Source organism: Mustela putorius, unplaced genomic scaffold, assembly GCF_011764305.1.
Source record: "Mustela putorius furo isolate JIRA1106 unplaced genomic scaffold, ASM1176430v1.1 tig00000275_pilon_pilon_pilon, whole genome shotgun sequence".
Lineage (NCBI taxonomy): Eukaryota > Metazoa > Chordata > Mammalia > Carnivora > Mustelidae > Mustela > Mustela putorius.
Genome location: NW_025421341.1, coordinates 14,634,426 through 14,649,246, shown reverse-complemented (window position 1 = coordinate 14,649,246; position 14,821 = coordinate 14,634,426). Strand labels below are relative to the sequence as shown.

Genomic DNA, 14,821 nt, shown 5'->3' with positions numbered 1-14,821 from the left:
ATAGCTACATGCAAAAAAATGGAAGTGGGCCACTTTATCACACCATACAAAAAAATAAACTCAAAATGGCTTAAGAACCTAAATGTGAAGCCTAAAACAATAAAACTCCTAGGACAAAACATAGGCAGTAATTTCTTTGACACTGGCCATCAGAACATTTTTCTAGATATGTCTCCTAAAGCAAGGGAAACAAAAGCAAAATTAAATGTTTGGGACTATACCAAAATAAAAGGCTTTTGTACAGAGAAGGAAACCATCAACAACTAAAAGTCAACCTGCTGAATGGGAGAAGATATTTGCAAATGATATAGACAACAAGGGGTTAATATCTAAAACATATCAAGAACTTATAGCACTCAATACCAAAAAAACCCTAATCTATAAAAATGGGCAGAGGATCTGCATAGACATTTTTCCAAAGGCAACATACAGATGGCCAGCAAGCACATGAAAAGATACCCAACATCACTCACCATCTGGGAAGTGCAAATTAAAACCACAATGAGATATCACTTTATAGTTGTTTGAATGGCTAAAATAAAAAAGAAATAACAAGTGTTGATAAGGATGGGGAGGAGAAAAGAACCCTCATGCTCTGTTGGTAGGAAGGAATGTAAATTGGTACAGCCCCTGGGAAAACAGTACAAAGACTCCTGAAAAAACTGAAAATAGAATTACTGTAATTTCATGTCAGGTATTTACACACAAAAATGAAAACATTAATTAGAAAAGATATATGCACTTATGTTATTGCAGAATTATTTATAATAGCCAAGATATAGAAGTGACCCAACCATCCATCCATAGAATGATGAACGGATAAAGAAGACATGGCATATATATATATATACATATGTGTGTGTGTATGTGTGTATATATATACATATATGTATATATGTGTATATATGTATATATATATGTGTGTGTATATATATGTGTGTATACATATACATACATACACACACACATTCATTCCACATAGTGGAATATTACTCAGCCATGAAGAATAATGAAATCTGGTATTTGCAACAATATGTGTGGAGCTAGAGGGTATAAGGTATAATGTTAAGTGAAGGAAGTCCATTGGATGACTGGTAGTTGCCACGGGGGAGGTGGGTGGGGAGATGGATGAAAAAAGTGAAGGCAAGTAAGAATACATTTATCTTGGACAGTAAGAAATATGTAGAATTGTTGAATCATTATATATCTAAGACTAATAAAACACTGTATGTTAATTATACCTCAATAAAAATTTTTTAAAGATTTTTATTCATTTGAGAGAATGAATGAGAGAGAGAGAGAGAGAGATAACATGAGCAGGGAGGAGGGGCAGAGGAAGAAGAAGCAGACTCCCTGCTGAGCAGGGAGCTCAACAGGGGCTTGTTTCCAGGACCCCAAGATCATGACCTGAGCTGGAAGAAGATGTTTAACCAAGTGAGCCTCACAGGTACCCCAGTAAAAAAAAAATTCAAAGACAAAAATAAATGCACAGACATTTAGACAACATTATAAATGTAAAGACACTAGCTTTGTTTTAGCATATAAAAGATATCCAAAGAAAGGTAGTTGCAATTGTTTAGTCTGTATCCAAAGAAAATACCTTTTCCCTGATTCTGATTTAATTATGCCCTTGATAAATTTGTTAGTGAGTTACTATTGCCATCAAGTAAAATGGAAGGCTTGGTGTGTGTATGTGTGTGGGGGAATCCTTTGCCATTCTACTTTTGAATAAATAGAAGGTTAATATGGGAAGAGTCTGTACAAATTCTAAAGGACAGTGGTAAACAGACTAAGGAACCATCCCTCATTCCCATTCGAAAGTAGTCACATGCCCAATAACCCTCTTCTCCTGAGTACAGGCAGTACCTGTGTCTGTCTGTCTTTCCTTCCTTCCTTCTTTTTCTTTTCTTTAGAGTTTTACTTACTTATTTGAAAGAGAGAGATAGCAAAAGAGAGCATGAGCAGGGAGGAGAGGGAGAAGCAGGTTCCCTGCAAGCAGGAAGCCTGATGCAGGGCTCAATCCCAGGACCCCAAGATCATGACCTGAGCTGGAGGCAGATGCTTAACCAACTGAGCCACCCAGTCGCCCCAGGACCTGTATCTTTCTTATAACTGACAAATACCATAAAGGTGATTAATTGATCATGTTATATTGTAAAGTCTCTGTATTAATAGACTGGAATTAGAATTTCTCTGCTGTGCTGTAAAGGTAACTATAGAGAGAGTGGCATGGCAATGAATTGTGGGCAACACCTAGAATTTGTGAGGAGCTCTCAGATTAAGAATCAACAGGAAAACATAAACCTCAGTCTTCTGCCAACAACCCGAGGGTGCTTATATGTGGAGCTTTCCCCAGTCAAGCCTGTGATGAGACCGCATCCTATCCTGACATCTGGATTTTAACCTGGTCATACCTTACAGCAGAGGGCCCAGCTAAATTGTGCTTATACTTCTGACACACAGAAAGAGTGAGTTAATAAATGTATGTTGTTTTAAGCCTGGACATTGTAATTTGTTACACAGCAGTAGAAAACTAATATAAAAACCATAGACAGAAAATATGGAAAAGCAAAATTTGGCCAAATATAAGGACACACAACTGATAAATTGTTGAACACTACATCTGAAACTAATGATGTACTATGTGTTGACTAATTATATTTAAATTTAAAAATATATAAGGAGGACATGATCTTAAATAGAGCTGTCTAAAAATGAAATGAACTTCATCCAAGAATACTAAATTCTTCATTGCTGGAAGGGTTTAAGTGGTGCAAATGTTGTAGTGCATCAGATTGAATTGGTGATCTTCACAGGGCTCTTTCTACATTAAAAATGACATGATTTTAAGTACTCAGTATCACCAGTGACCTAGGACAGTAAGTCCTATAGATAAATACAAACAATCTCTGCTTACACAACTAATGTTTCTGTCAACATTCGTATTCTCAGTCAGCAGATCATTTAACTGGGCCATTTGCTTTTAAAGTCCGAAATAAAGATACAAAGAAAAAACTCTTTGCATATTATTTTTTTTAAAAGCACAATATAGTTTTTTTTTTAATTTTTATTTTTTATAAACATATATTTTTATCCCCAGGTTAAAAAAAAAACTAAAAAAGCACAATATAGTAGTATTTGGGTTAAAAAGCAATTATATTCATAAAACTTCATGCTTTCAACAATTCTAAGAAATCATTAAAAAAAAAAAAACCACTATACCCACTAAAACCATTATAGCCTGGTTCTGGTGCCAGAGGAGGTAGATAAAATTACCAAATGAAAATGTAAGACAATACTGAGAGAAAATATCTGTGGATCTATCTCTGGATAAAGGACTTGTATCCAGAATATATTAAAAAAAGAAATTTCTGGGGCCCCTGGGTGGCTCAGTGGGGTAAGCCTACGCCTTCGGCTCAGGTCATGATCTCAGGGTCCTGGGATCGAGTCACATATTGGACTCTCTGCTCAGCAGGGAGCCTGCTTCCCCCTTTCTCTCTGTCTGCCTCTCTGCCTACTTGTGATCTCTGTCAAATAAATAAATAAAATCTTAAAAAAAAAAAGAAATTTCTACAACTCAATCATAAGGACATAAACAACCCAGTTAACACTTGGGCAAAATATTTGAATAGACATTTCTCCACAGAAGCTATTCAAATAGCTAATAAGCACCTGAAAATGTACTTAACATCATTAGTCACTAGGGAAAATATGAACTAAAAGCATAATCAGCTCTCACTTTACACCCACAAGGATGGCTACAGTAAAAACGGCAGGAACAATTGCTGCCAAGGAGAGAGAGAAACAATGAGCCGTTGTGCATTTCTGATGGGAATGTGAAGTGGTACAGCCATTTTTGAAAAATAGTTTGGCAGTTTCTTAAAAAATTAAGCATAAATTTACCATACAACCCAGCAATTTTGCTCCTACAGATCTACTTAGGATACAAGAACTGAAAACATAGGCCTGCCCAAAAACCTGTATGAGAAGGCTCATAGCAGCATTATTCATGATAGATGAAAAATCAAAACAACCCAAATATTCATCTACCAATAAATGCAGAACTCCAATGTGATATACCCACACAACAGAATACTCTTTAGCAATAAAAAGGAAGGAAGTACTTGCATATGCTGTAATGTGGATGGACTTCTACAGCATTATGCTAAGTGAAAAAAGCCAGATGGAAGACCATATATGGTACATGGCCGTTTCTTTGAAAATTCCATAAATTCAAGTATATAGACAGAAAATATATTAAGTGATCATCTGTAGCAGGGTGTGGGAATGGGCGAGACTGAAATGGGCACAAGGGATATTTTTGCATGACAGGAATATTCTGAAATTGGACTTTGGTGATGGTTGCATGAGTCTATAAATTTGCTAAGAGTAAAAAAAAAAATTGCTTAGAGTCATTGAATTGTTCACTTTAAATAGGTAAATTTTATGGTATGTAAATTATACCTTAATAAAACCATTTTTAAGAAATGCCTCCTTCTAAAATACTAGTTACTAGATAGTAACCTTATTTGAAAGTAGAGACACACAAATGCTCTCAGGGACTCCTGCCTTCAAGTGTAGGATCTAGTTGGGTTCAAAAGCAAACCTGGGGATAAAAATATATGTTTATAAAAAATAAAAAAATTAAAAAAAAAAAGCAAATCTCGTGAATTCAGGCTTCCGTCATTTTGGTGGGGAACAGGAAGAAGACAATTGATGTTTGTCCCAAGGGAAAGTATTTGGAAGCAAGTTTACCACATACACAAGTTAACAAGGGCAGTGTTGTAATGTTTGCAAAGAACAACCTTCTCAATTCCCTATGGGTACTTTAAAAGCATCCATTTTAACATGAGGATCACGGATATAAAGTATCCTTACACAACAGATGAGCAGATCTCTTCACATCCCTGCAGCGTGATATTTGATAGCATAATTTGACTTCTGCATTTAAATTTTAAAATACCATCTAATTCAGACACCTTACTATCAGATAGGTCTTTCCACTTCCATCCAAGTTTGTTTAAATGAGAAACATTCATAGCACATTTCTGGAATTATTAATCAACTTAAACCATGACCAAGAATATGTATACACAAATCATGCACTGACACATTCTAAGGAACAGAGGCTATGTAAGTAACTAAAAATGCATATTTAACTTTTGGTAAATAAGGAAAAACATTTTTGTCCCTAACATTGCAATTATGTACCTGGAATGAGATGGGCCTCTTTCCTGGGAAGTCTGGGAGGACAGACTTCCATCGAAGGAGTTTCCTCGGTGGCAGCCTGAAATGGTGGCCTTGGGTGACATGGGATCTGACTGGAAAGTTTCACAGACCACCTGGAGTCCCTTTTGGAGGTGGAGATAACAAATTAGTTCTTCTTTCTTTCTTTTTTTTTTTTTCCTTCAGGTATATCTTCTATCATTAACTGCCATATTACATACATTGTTTCTTAAAATTGAACATTTTTCTTTATAGCAGAGCTAACCACAAGGTCAGAGACCAAATGATTTTGTGTTCATCCAAGAGTAAATGGAGAAAGACTTCTAGAGAGCCATGTATATTATTTTAAGCATTCAGCTGAGTACTTTTATAAACGTTATTTCATTTTGCTCTTGATTCTTTTCTTTTTCATCTCCAGATACCCAGGATCTATAGAAAAGTTACAAATTACCAACTCATCAAAGATATGCCAATACTGAGATGAGCTGAGTAAGGCCTGAGCTGGAAACCAGGTTAATAAGAGCTGATCGAATTGAGGCCAGAAAATGAGAATCGAAGCACAAGGTTCAGGTTTTTCTGTCACTCATTAAAGGAGAATGGGATACATTTTTTTCAATTGAAGATGATGACCTTTATTCTGATTTGTTAAGCACAAATGCAGCCATTCTCTTAAAGAGTAGCTTATTTTAATGACATTTAACTAATATATATAACTCTGCTCAGATAAGAGGACATTGTCTTTCGATGGGTATTACAGATAAAATTCTTCATTATGTACAAAGACCCTCAAAAAATTATCATAGAATTTAAGTCCTCATAATATCTATTTTCTTATGTAAAATAAGAAAGCACTGTCCAACCATGATGCATAGAGAGACAAATACAGCTAGAAAGTTCATAAATAAGTCCACTGAACCAGATCAGAGAATCCCCTAGTATGAGCATACGTGTGTGCTTCATGTTAGGTAATTTGGGCAATAAATAATAGATGAATCTGAACGTTGAAATAAAGAACCTAGAGTTAAGTTTTAAGATGAATATAGATTATAATAGCACTCTCAATAGAAATATGATACAAGCCACAAACAAGAGACACATATCTAGTTTTAAAAATAGTAAAAATCTGTGAAATTTTAAATTATATTCTGTTTAACCCCAAATTATCACCTCAACATATAATCAATATAAACATTATCATTAAGATATACATTCTTTTTTCATATTAAGTAGTCAAAATCTGGTATATATTTGATACTTATAATATATCTCAATTCAGGGGCGCCTGGGTGGCTCAGTGGGTTAAGCCGCTGCCTTCGGCTCAGGTCATGATCTCAGGGTCCTGGGATGGAGTCCCGCATCGGGCTCTCTGCTTGGCAGGGAGCCTGCTTCCCTCTCTTTCTCTCTCTGCCTGCCTCTCCATCTACTTGTGATTTCTCTCTGTCAAATAAATAAATAAAATCTTTAAAAAAAATATATATATATCTCAATTCAAACTAGCCTCATTTCAAGTGTTCAAGGGCCACAATGGGCCTCATGGCTACCATATGGGGCAGTGCAGATTTAGAGTAATTAGACAGATTAATTAGATATTAATTGGTGCTTAGAAGAAAGATAAAATTTAGACAGGCAACAAGGAGGAAAGATAGCAATCCACATAAAGGAGACAGTCTGAGCAAAGGCCCAGAGGCTAAAGCACATGCTCAATATATTAGAAGCAGTGCTTAACTAACAGAAGGGGTAAAGAAGGTCACTTGAGAAAAATGATGCCAGATGGTAGAAGGTACAGAGAAACAGGGAAAAGAGATTGGTCTGGAGGTGATGGTACAAGAAATCCACTATAGGTTCCTAGGGGGAAAGGGATATAGGGAAAAATGGCAACCTTGCCTTTGTGGAATGATGAGTTAATAAATAAATGATGCATTAGGAAGATTAGTCAGGCATTTTTTAAAACAAATTTTAAATTATTTTTATAAATATATAATGTATTATTTGCCCCATGGGTACAGGTCTGTGAATCCTCAGGCTTACACATTTCACACCACTCTCCATAGCGCATACCCTCCCCAATATCCGTAACACAACCACCCTCTCCATATCCCCTCCCCAGCAACCCTCAGTTTGTTTCGTGAGATTAACAGTCTCTTATGGTTTGTCTCCCTCCCAATTCCATCTTGTTTCATTTTTTCCTTTCCCACTACCCCTCTCCCTCTCAAATACCTCATATTAGAGACATCATATGATAGTTGTTTTTCTCTGATTGACTTATTTAGCTCAGCATAATACCCTCTAGTATCATCCATGTTGCAAAGGGCAAGATTTCGGTTTTTGATGGCTGCATAGTATTCCATTATATATACCATATCCTCTTTATCCATTCATCTGTTGATGGACATCTAAGTTCTTTCCATAGTTTGGCTATTGTGGACATTGCTGCTATAAACATTTAGGTGCACTCACCATTCAGATCACTACTTTTGTATCTTTAGGATGAAAACCCAGTCATGTGATTGCTGGGTCGTAGGGAAGCTCTATTTTCAACTTTCTGAGGAACCTCCGTGCTGTTTTCCAGAGTGCCTGCACCAGCTTGCATTCCCACCAACAGTGTAGGAGGGTTCCCTTTCTCCGCATCCTCTCCAACATCTGTCATTTCCTGACTTGTTAATTTTAGCCATTCTGACTGGTGTGAGGTGGTATCTCATTCTGGTTTTGATTTGTATCTCCCTGATGCCGAGTCATGTGGAGCACTTTTTCACGTCTGTTGGCCATCTGGAGATCTTCTTTGCAGAAATGTCTGTTCATGTCCTCTGCCCATTTCTTGATTGAATTATTTCTTCTCTGGGTGTTGAGTCTGATAAGTTCTTTATAGATTTTGGACACTAGCCCTTTATCTGATATGTCATTTGCCAATATCTTCTCCCATTCTGTCAATTGTCTTTTGGTTTTGTTGACTGTTTCCTTTGCTGTGCAAAAGATTTTGATCTTGATGAAGTCCCAATAGTTCATTTTTGCCCTTGCTTCCCTTGCCTTTGGTGATGTGTCTACCAAGAAGTAGCTGCAGGTGAGGTTGAAGAGGTTGCTACCTGTGTTCTCCTCAAGGATTTCAAAGGATTCCTGTCTCACATAGAGGTCCCTCATCCATTTTGAGTCTATTTGTGTGTGTGTTTGGTGTAAGGAAATGGTCCAGTTTCATTCTTATGCCTGTGGCTGTCCAGTTATCCCAACACCATTTGTTGAAGAGACTGTCTTTTTTCCATTGGACATTCTTTCCTGCTTTGTTGATTAGTTGACCATAGAGTTCAGGATCCATTTCTGGGCTCTCTATTCCGTTCCACTGATCTCTGTGTCTGTTTTTGTGCCAGTACCATACTGTCTTGACAAAGACAGGTTTGTAATAGAGCTTGAAATCTGGAATTGTGATGCCACCAACTTTGGCTTTCTTCTTCAACATTCCTCTGGCTATTTGGGGCCTTTTCTGGTTCTATATAAATTTTGGGATTATTTGTCCCATTTCTTTGAAAAAAACAAAAGGATGATATTTTGATTGGGATTGCATTAAATGTGTAGAAGGCTTTAGGTAGCATAGACATTTTCATAATATTAGTTCTTCCAATCCATGAGCATGGAGTATTTTTCCATTTCTTGTTGTCTTCAATTTCTTGCATGAGTACTTTATACTTTTCTGAGTACAGATTCTTTGCCTCTTTTTTTTTTTTTAACCGATATTTATTTTATTTTATTTTATTTCATTTCATTTCAACAAATGACCTTTTATTAGTTTGAAAGAGCAGCTTCTTTGCCTCTTTGGTTAGGTTTACTGCTAGGGATCTTATGGTTTTGGGTGCAGTTGTAAATAGGATTGACTCCTTATTTTCTCTTTCTTCTGTTTTGCTGTGTGTATATAGAAATGCAACTGATTTCTGAGCATTGATTTTTATATCCTGTCACTTTACTGAATTGCTGTATGAGTTCTAGCAGTTTTGGAGTGGAGTCCTTTGGGTTTTCTACATAAAGTATCATATCATCTGCAAAGACTGAGAGTTTGACTTCTTCTTTCTAGATTCAGAAGCTTTTTATTTCTTTTTGTTGTCTGATTGCTGAGGTTAGGACTTCTAGTACTATGTTGAATAGCAGTGGTGGTAACTGACATTGCTGCCATGCTCCTGACCTTAGGGGAAAGCTCGCAGTTTTTGCCCATTGAGAATTAATTCACTGTGGGTTTTTCATAGATGGCTTTGAAGATATTGAGGTAGGTACCCTCTGTCCCTACACTTTGAAGAGTTTTGATCAAGAAAGGATGCTGTACTTTGTCAAATGCTTTTTTAGCATCTTTGGAGAATACCATATGGTTCTTGTTTTTTCTTTTATTACTGTATTGTATCACATTGATTGATTTGTGGTTGTTGTACCAAACTTGTAGCCCAGGAATAAATCCCACTTGATCGTGGTGAATAACCTTCCTAATGTACTTTTGGATCCTATTGGCTAATATTTTGGAGAGAATTTTCACATCAGTGTTCATCAAAGGCATTGGTCTGTAATTCTCCTTTTTGATGGGGTCTTTATCTGGTTTGGGGATCAAAATAATGCTGGCTTCATAAAATGAGTTTGGGAGTTTTCCTTCCATTTCTATTTTTTGGAACAGTTTCAGGAGAATAAGTATAATTCTTTTTAAAATGTTTGGTAGAATTCCCCTGGGATAGTCGGGCATTATTAAGTGATATTTATGTGAAGCAGGAGGGACTAGAGGTAGAAAAATCCAATTAGGTGGTTCCAACTGCAATCTAGTTATGAGGACCTGGATTTAGAAGGTAGTTTTGGGTGTAGGGAATAAAGAACACACCTGAGCACCATAACAAGATAAAACAGTATGACTCAGCAAGAAATCAAATTGAGAGGAGGAAGGAGAATGAAATAGGAGACATATTTGTTGTCTCTAAGGGGTCATCAGTTATAAGACATCATTATTTTATGTTCAATTAAGAAAAAACTCTCTTAATTAAACTAGGATCCTTACCAGTGAGGAATTTTTCTAATATATTTATTAAAAGCACTATCTTGGGCTTATTTAGGCATAGTTTTTGATTATACATTCATCCTGTGTATATGTAAAAAGGAAGATACAAGTGAAATAAATTGGTAGAGGTACTCTTGAAATTTCTAAATTTAAAATTAGAGTTTTTGACCCATGTTTTTCCACAAAGTAACTTTCTCTGTGTCAAAAATGTTATTTCTTCAAAGTGTTATTTCTTAAAAGAGTGTTCTGCTATTCCCTCTGACATATTCTTCTAAGTCACTGATCCCGATGCTGCAACGTTAGATGCTAGAAGTGACACATTCATGCTGCACAACCTTATGAAAATGACAACTTATCGATACTGTTACCAGGCACGGAGGTTTTAAGAAACCAAAGATCATCAAACATGTGATTTCAAATATTAAAAGTGAAAAAAAATTTATCTTAGAATAGATAAAATAAAGCAGATAAATCACAGTGTCTGTACTTAGTAAATGTTCAGGAAGCAGTAAATATAATAGGACTCCAAAATTTGTGGTTTTGAGGGGAGAAAGGATGATGGCCCTACTGAGAGTAATGCATCGGTTAGAAAGAGGATCCAATGTTGCCAGAAAGCAGAAAATTATATTTTGCACAAGTTGAATTGGAAGTGAAAGTAGCTCGTCTAGAAATACACTAAATTAATGGCAGTATACATAACCATGTGGTTTTGAACTACCCTAGCCCTCATTTCTTTTTTTTCCAAACCAAAGAAAGCATGAATAAAAATTTCACAGAATTATATTTTTTTATTATGCATATTCTCTTTTATGTGGATTCATCTTGATGTTTCATTAAACTTTAGATTTCTTATTTCTTTTTTTTAAGATTTTATTTTTTTATTGGACAGACAGAGATCACAAGTAGGCAGAGAGGCAGGCAGAGAGAGAGGGGGAAGCAGGCTCCCCGCCGAGCAGAGAGCCTGATGCAGGGCTCCATCCCAGGACCCTGGGATCATGACCAAGCCCACTGAGCCACCCGGGCGCCCCTAAACTTTAGATTTCTTAAAGGATAAGACTATCTATACCTTATGCCTTCTTTCTCCTCCCTCCTCCCACCTGCTCCAGCATTATCTTAGCCATATTACGCTTGCCTAAAGAATATTAAGGAGATTTTTTTTCTTTCTTTTTAAGATTTTAAGACTTTATTTATTTGTCAGAGGGAGACAGAGAGAGAACACAAGCACAGGGAAAGGCAAGCAGAAGGGGAAGCAGCTGAGCAAGGAGCCGAATGCAGAACTCAATCCCAGGACTCTGGGATCATGACCCAAGCCAAGGGCAGATACTTAACTGACTGAGTGACCCAAGCATCCCAGATATTAAGGAGATTTAATAATTGAGAACAAGATGACCCTTTAATGTAGGAGAAATAATGATAACTAACACTTATGGAATGTTACACACTAGGCATTGAAGTAAAGCACTATTACACACTAACTGTTGGGATAGAGTGCTACTGATCACACACGAGTCATTGAGAAAATGCCACTGATTACCCACCTGCCACAAAGATAAAACACATAAAACACAGTTTCACGCTCCCACATGATAAGTGCCTAAAGTTTCAGCCATATTTGACAGAAAAAAACCCGGATAAGTTTTTTAAAGTTTATTTAATTTTTTTTTTTTATAAATATTTTATCCCCAGGGGTACAGAAACCAGGTTTACCGGAGCACTCACCAAATACATTAATGTTTTCCCACCCCCTTCTCCCAAACCCCCTCCCCTTAATGTTTTATATTCAGGAACAGGAACTTGTTTTGAAAGCAAGTAGTGTCATTCTAGAACACGTTTTATCCTTTATCCTACACTACAGCCAGGAAATGACACCTCCTTTCTTCCCACGATCACAATAAACTCACCTCTCGATGTCTTGCATCTTGATTTGGTGATTCACAGGTTTGACTTTGACTGTTGATAGGAGAGCTTCTCTTAGCTGCCAAGATATGGGAAATACCATCACAAATTTTATAAGATTATGATAAATAAGCTCATTTTATTTCACCAGTGCATTTCTTTAAAAAAAAAATCATTTTAACATATCAGTATCAGCTTGAAAGAAAACATCTAATATACTATTTTGTAAGAAGAGTCAAATAACCAATTAAAAACCCTTCACATTTCTAGGTTATCATAACAGTATAGATTTGTTCATCTATTCAGGCTGATTCAATGGGCTATGGTGCTAAAAAGTTGACAATACTAAAAATAATAATAGTTAACATCTATATAGAACTAAGTATCTGTCACATCCTTTAAAAAACATTTTTTTGTATACAGTACTCCTCTCTTATCTGTGGAGATCTCTTCCAAGTGGATGCCTCAAACTTTGGCTACTTCTGAACCGTACCTATACTGTTTTTTCCTACACATACTTACCTATGATCAAGTTTAACTTATAAATCACACATAGTAAAAGATTAACAACAATCACTAATAATGAAGTTGAATGATTACAGCAATATACCGTAATAGAAGTTATGTGAATGTGGTCTCTTTCATTCTCTTTCAAAATACTTTATTGTACTGCATTCACCCTTCTTCTTGTGATGATGTGAGATGATAAAATGCCTATGTGAAGAGATGAAGTGAGGTCAAGGACATAGGCGTTGTGATGTAGTATTAATTACTGACCTTCTGATGATTTGTCAGAAGGAGAATTAAATCATCTGTGTTTGGACCATAGGGAACTGAAATTGCAGAAAGTGAAACCACAGATTGGGGGGGGGGAACTACTGTCTCAACTCATTTAAAACTTACAATAACCTATCATAACATATGGACCTATTAGACCCATTTTACAGATAAAGATACTAAAGCACAGGGAATTTAACTTGCCCAAGATCATTTGACTCTCACTTGAAGGTTCAGGCCCAGGCTTTCTGGCTCCAGGGTCTATGCATTTATGAGCACATTAAGCTCATATCAAGCTTCCCCTACGGCAAGATTCAAATCAATTATGTCTTTTCCTGAGGACTGGGAACAGTGGGAAGTGAAGCTGGCTGTGCCACATGAGAACTGTGAGCAAACTGATGCTGAGAAAGGGATTTACTGAGGTCACAAAACAATAGACCCAGCGAGCGTCACCTACATGCCACTGCTTTCTTTTCTGGCCATGTGTCTGAGCTGAGTTTAATTTCACTTCAGAAGCTGGGCACTGTTTCACCTCCACAGGTATCAGGGAGATGGGAATGAACCCACTGTGAATATCATCCAGAAGCAAGGGAGGGTAATGTGAATAGCCCCAGTGATTCATGAGGGACACGATTTCTTAATAATTTTAATGCATCTGTTAAATGATAGTTTATGTATTAATGAGAGAGAGATGGAGAGAGAGACCTAAATGTGAAGTGACCTCTTTATTCAAAAGGAAAGCGATGACTTAAAACTATAAAAAAAAAATTTCTTAGTCAACATAAAGATGTCTTTTTCAGTAATAGTTTTGTTTTACTGTAACATATTTTATTTTCTTCTTATTTCTATTGTTTTCACTTTTTTAACCTTGTACATCCATCTTCACTTTCAGATGGTTTTAATTTGATGAAATTAACCTCATTCCCTCCATGGAATCTGAAGTCGATCACTTCTGGCTATGACATTTTTATACAGTTAGTCTCTTGCTATTCGAACCTTATGACAGACTGTTACTCTTGAATTTACAACTTATGTCACTAGTTAATGTATTGTACACATTAAATATGGAATTAATCTACTTTTACATAAGAAAAACTTCATCTTTTGCTTGAATTACAATAGTAAGCATGATTTGTCACTATAAGCATCTTATCACATATATAAATAATATGGCACTCTTTTTTATAGAAAACACGTTAGCATATTATGTACCTTGCAAATTTATGTTAAATTATAGGGGGAAAATACATAAGAACTTCTTGATGGTTTCCTTTCCCTTATGAAGCTCTTTACATGCATAGTCTTCTACTGTCTACAGAAAAACCTTGGGAACTAAGCAAATGATAGAGATATTTTTATCTCATGCATCTATAGATGTACCACATAATTTATCTCTTCTAGATGTTATTATCAATGCTAAAAGATGGAAGTTACTAAGCTATAAAATGGGTACCTTAGGTGGATTCTTACTTATTCCGCATTATGAGGCCATATAAGGTGGTATTTATTTTCTCCGTTTTAAAGAAATAGGAATACTCAGGTTAGGTAATAGCTCAGGTTAGGTATCTAGTAAGAGATAGATCTGGAATGAAGCATCTGCCTTCCAGGTACTTTTCAAGCTATCATGTGTTAGTCTTTCTACAACTCACCAATAAGATTATTTTATTAGACATTTCCTGTCGTGAAACACTTTGATAGCAAATAAACATCAAGACAAGATTATTAAGGAGCTTTTACTTTGTCTACTATAATGATGATTATGATGATAAAATTATAACTACAGCTTATTCACTTACTATGTACCTGGCATTCTTCTTAACAATCTTACATAAATTCATTCATTTATTTTTCATAATAACCCATACGTACTAGCAATATGATATTTTAACTCCTGTTTTACATATGAGG

At 36.0% G+C, this 14,821-nt stretch overlaps 1 protein-coding gene across 1 annotated transcript in view; it reads right to left on the bottom strand.

Moving 5' to 3' along the window:
- Positions 1-14,821, bottom strand: part of UNC80 (unc-80 homolog, NALCN channel complex subunit) — a 227,933-nt gene that overhangs the window by 197,939 nt on the left and 15,173 nt on the right. The window contains 2 exon segments of the mRNA XM_045078694.1: positions 5,212-5,351; positions 12,142-12,215. Coding sequence (XP_044934629.1) covers positions 5,212-5,351; positions 12,142-12,215 — 214 coding nt within the window.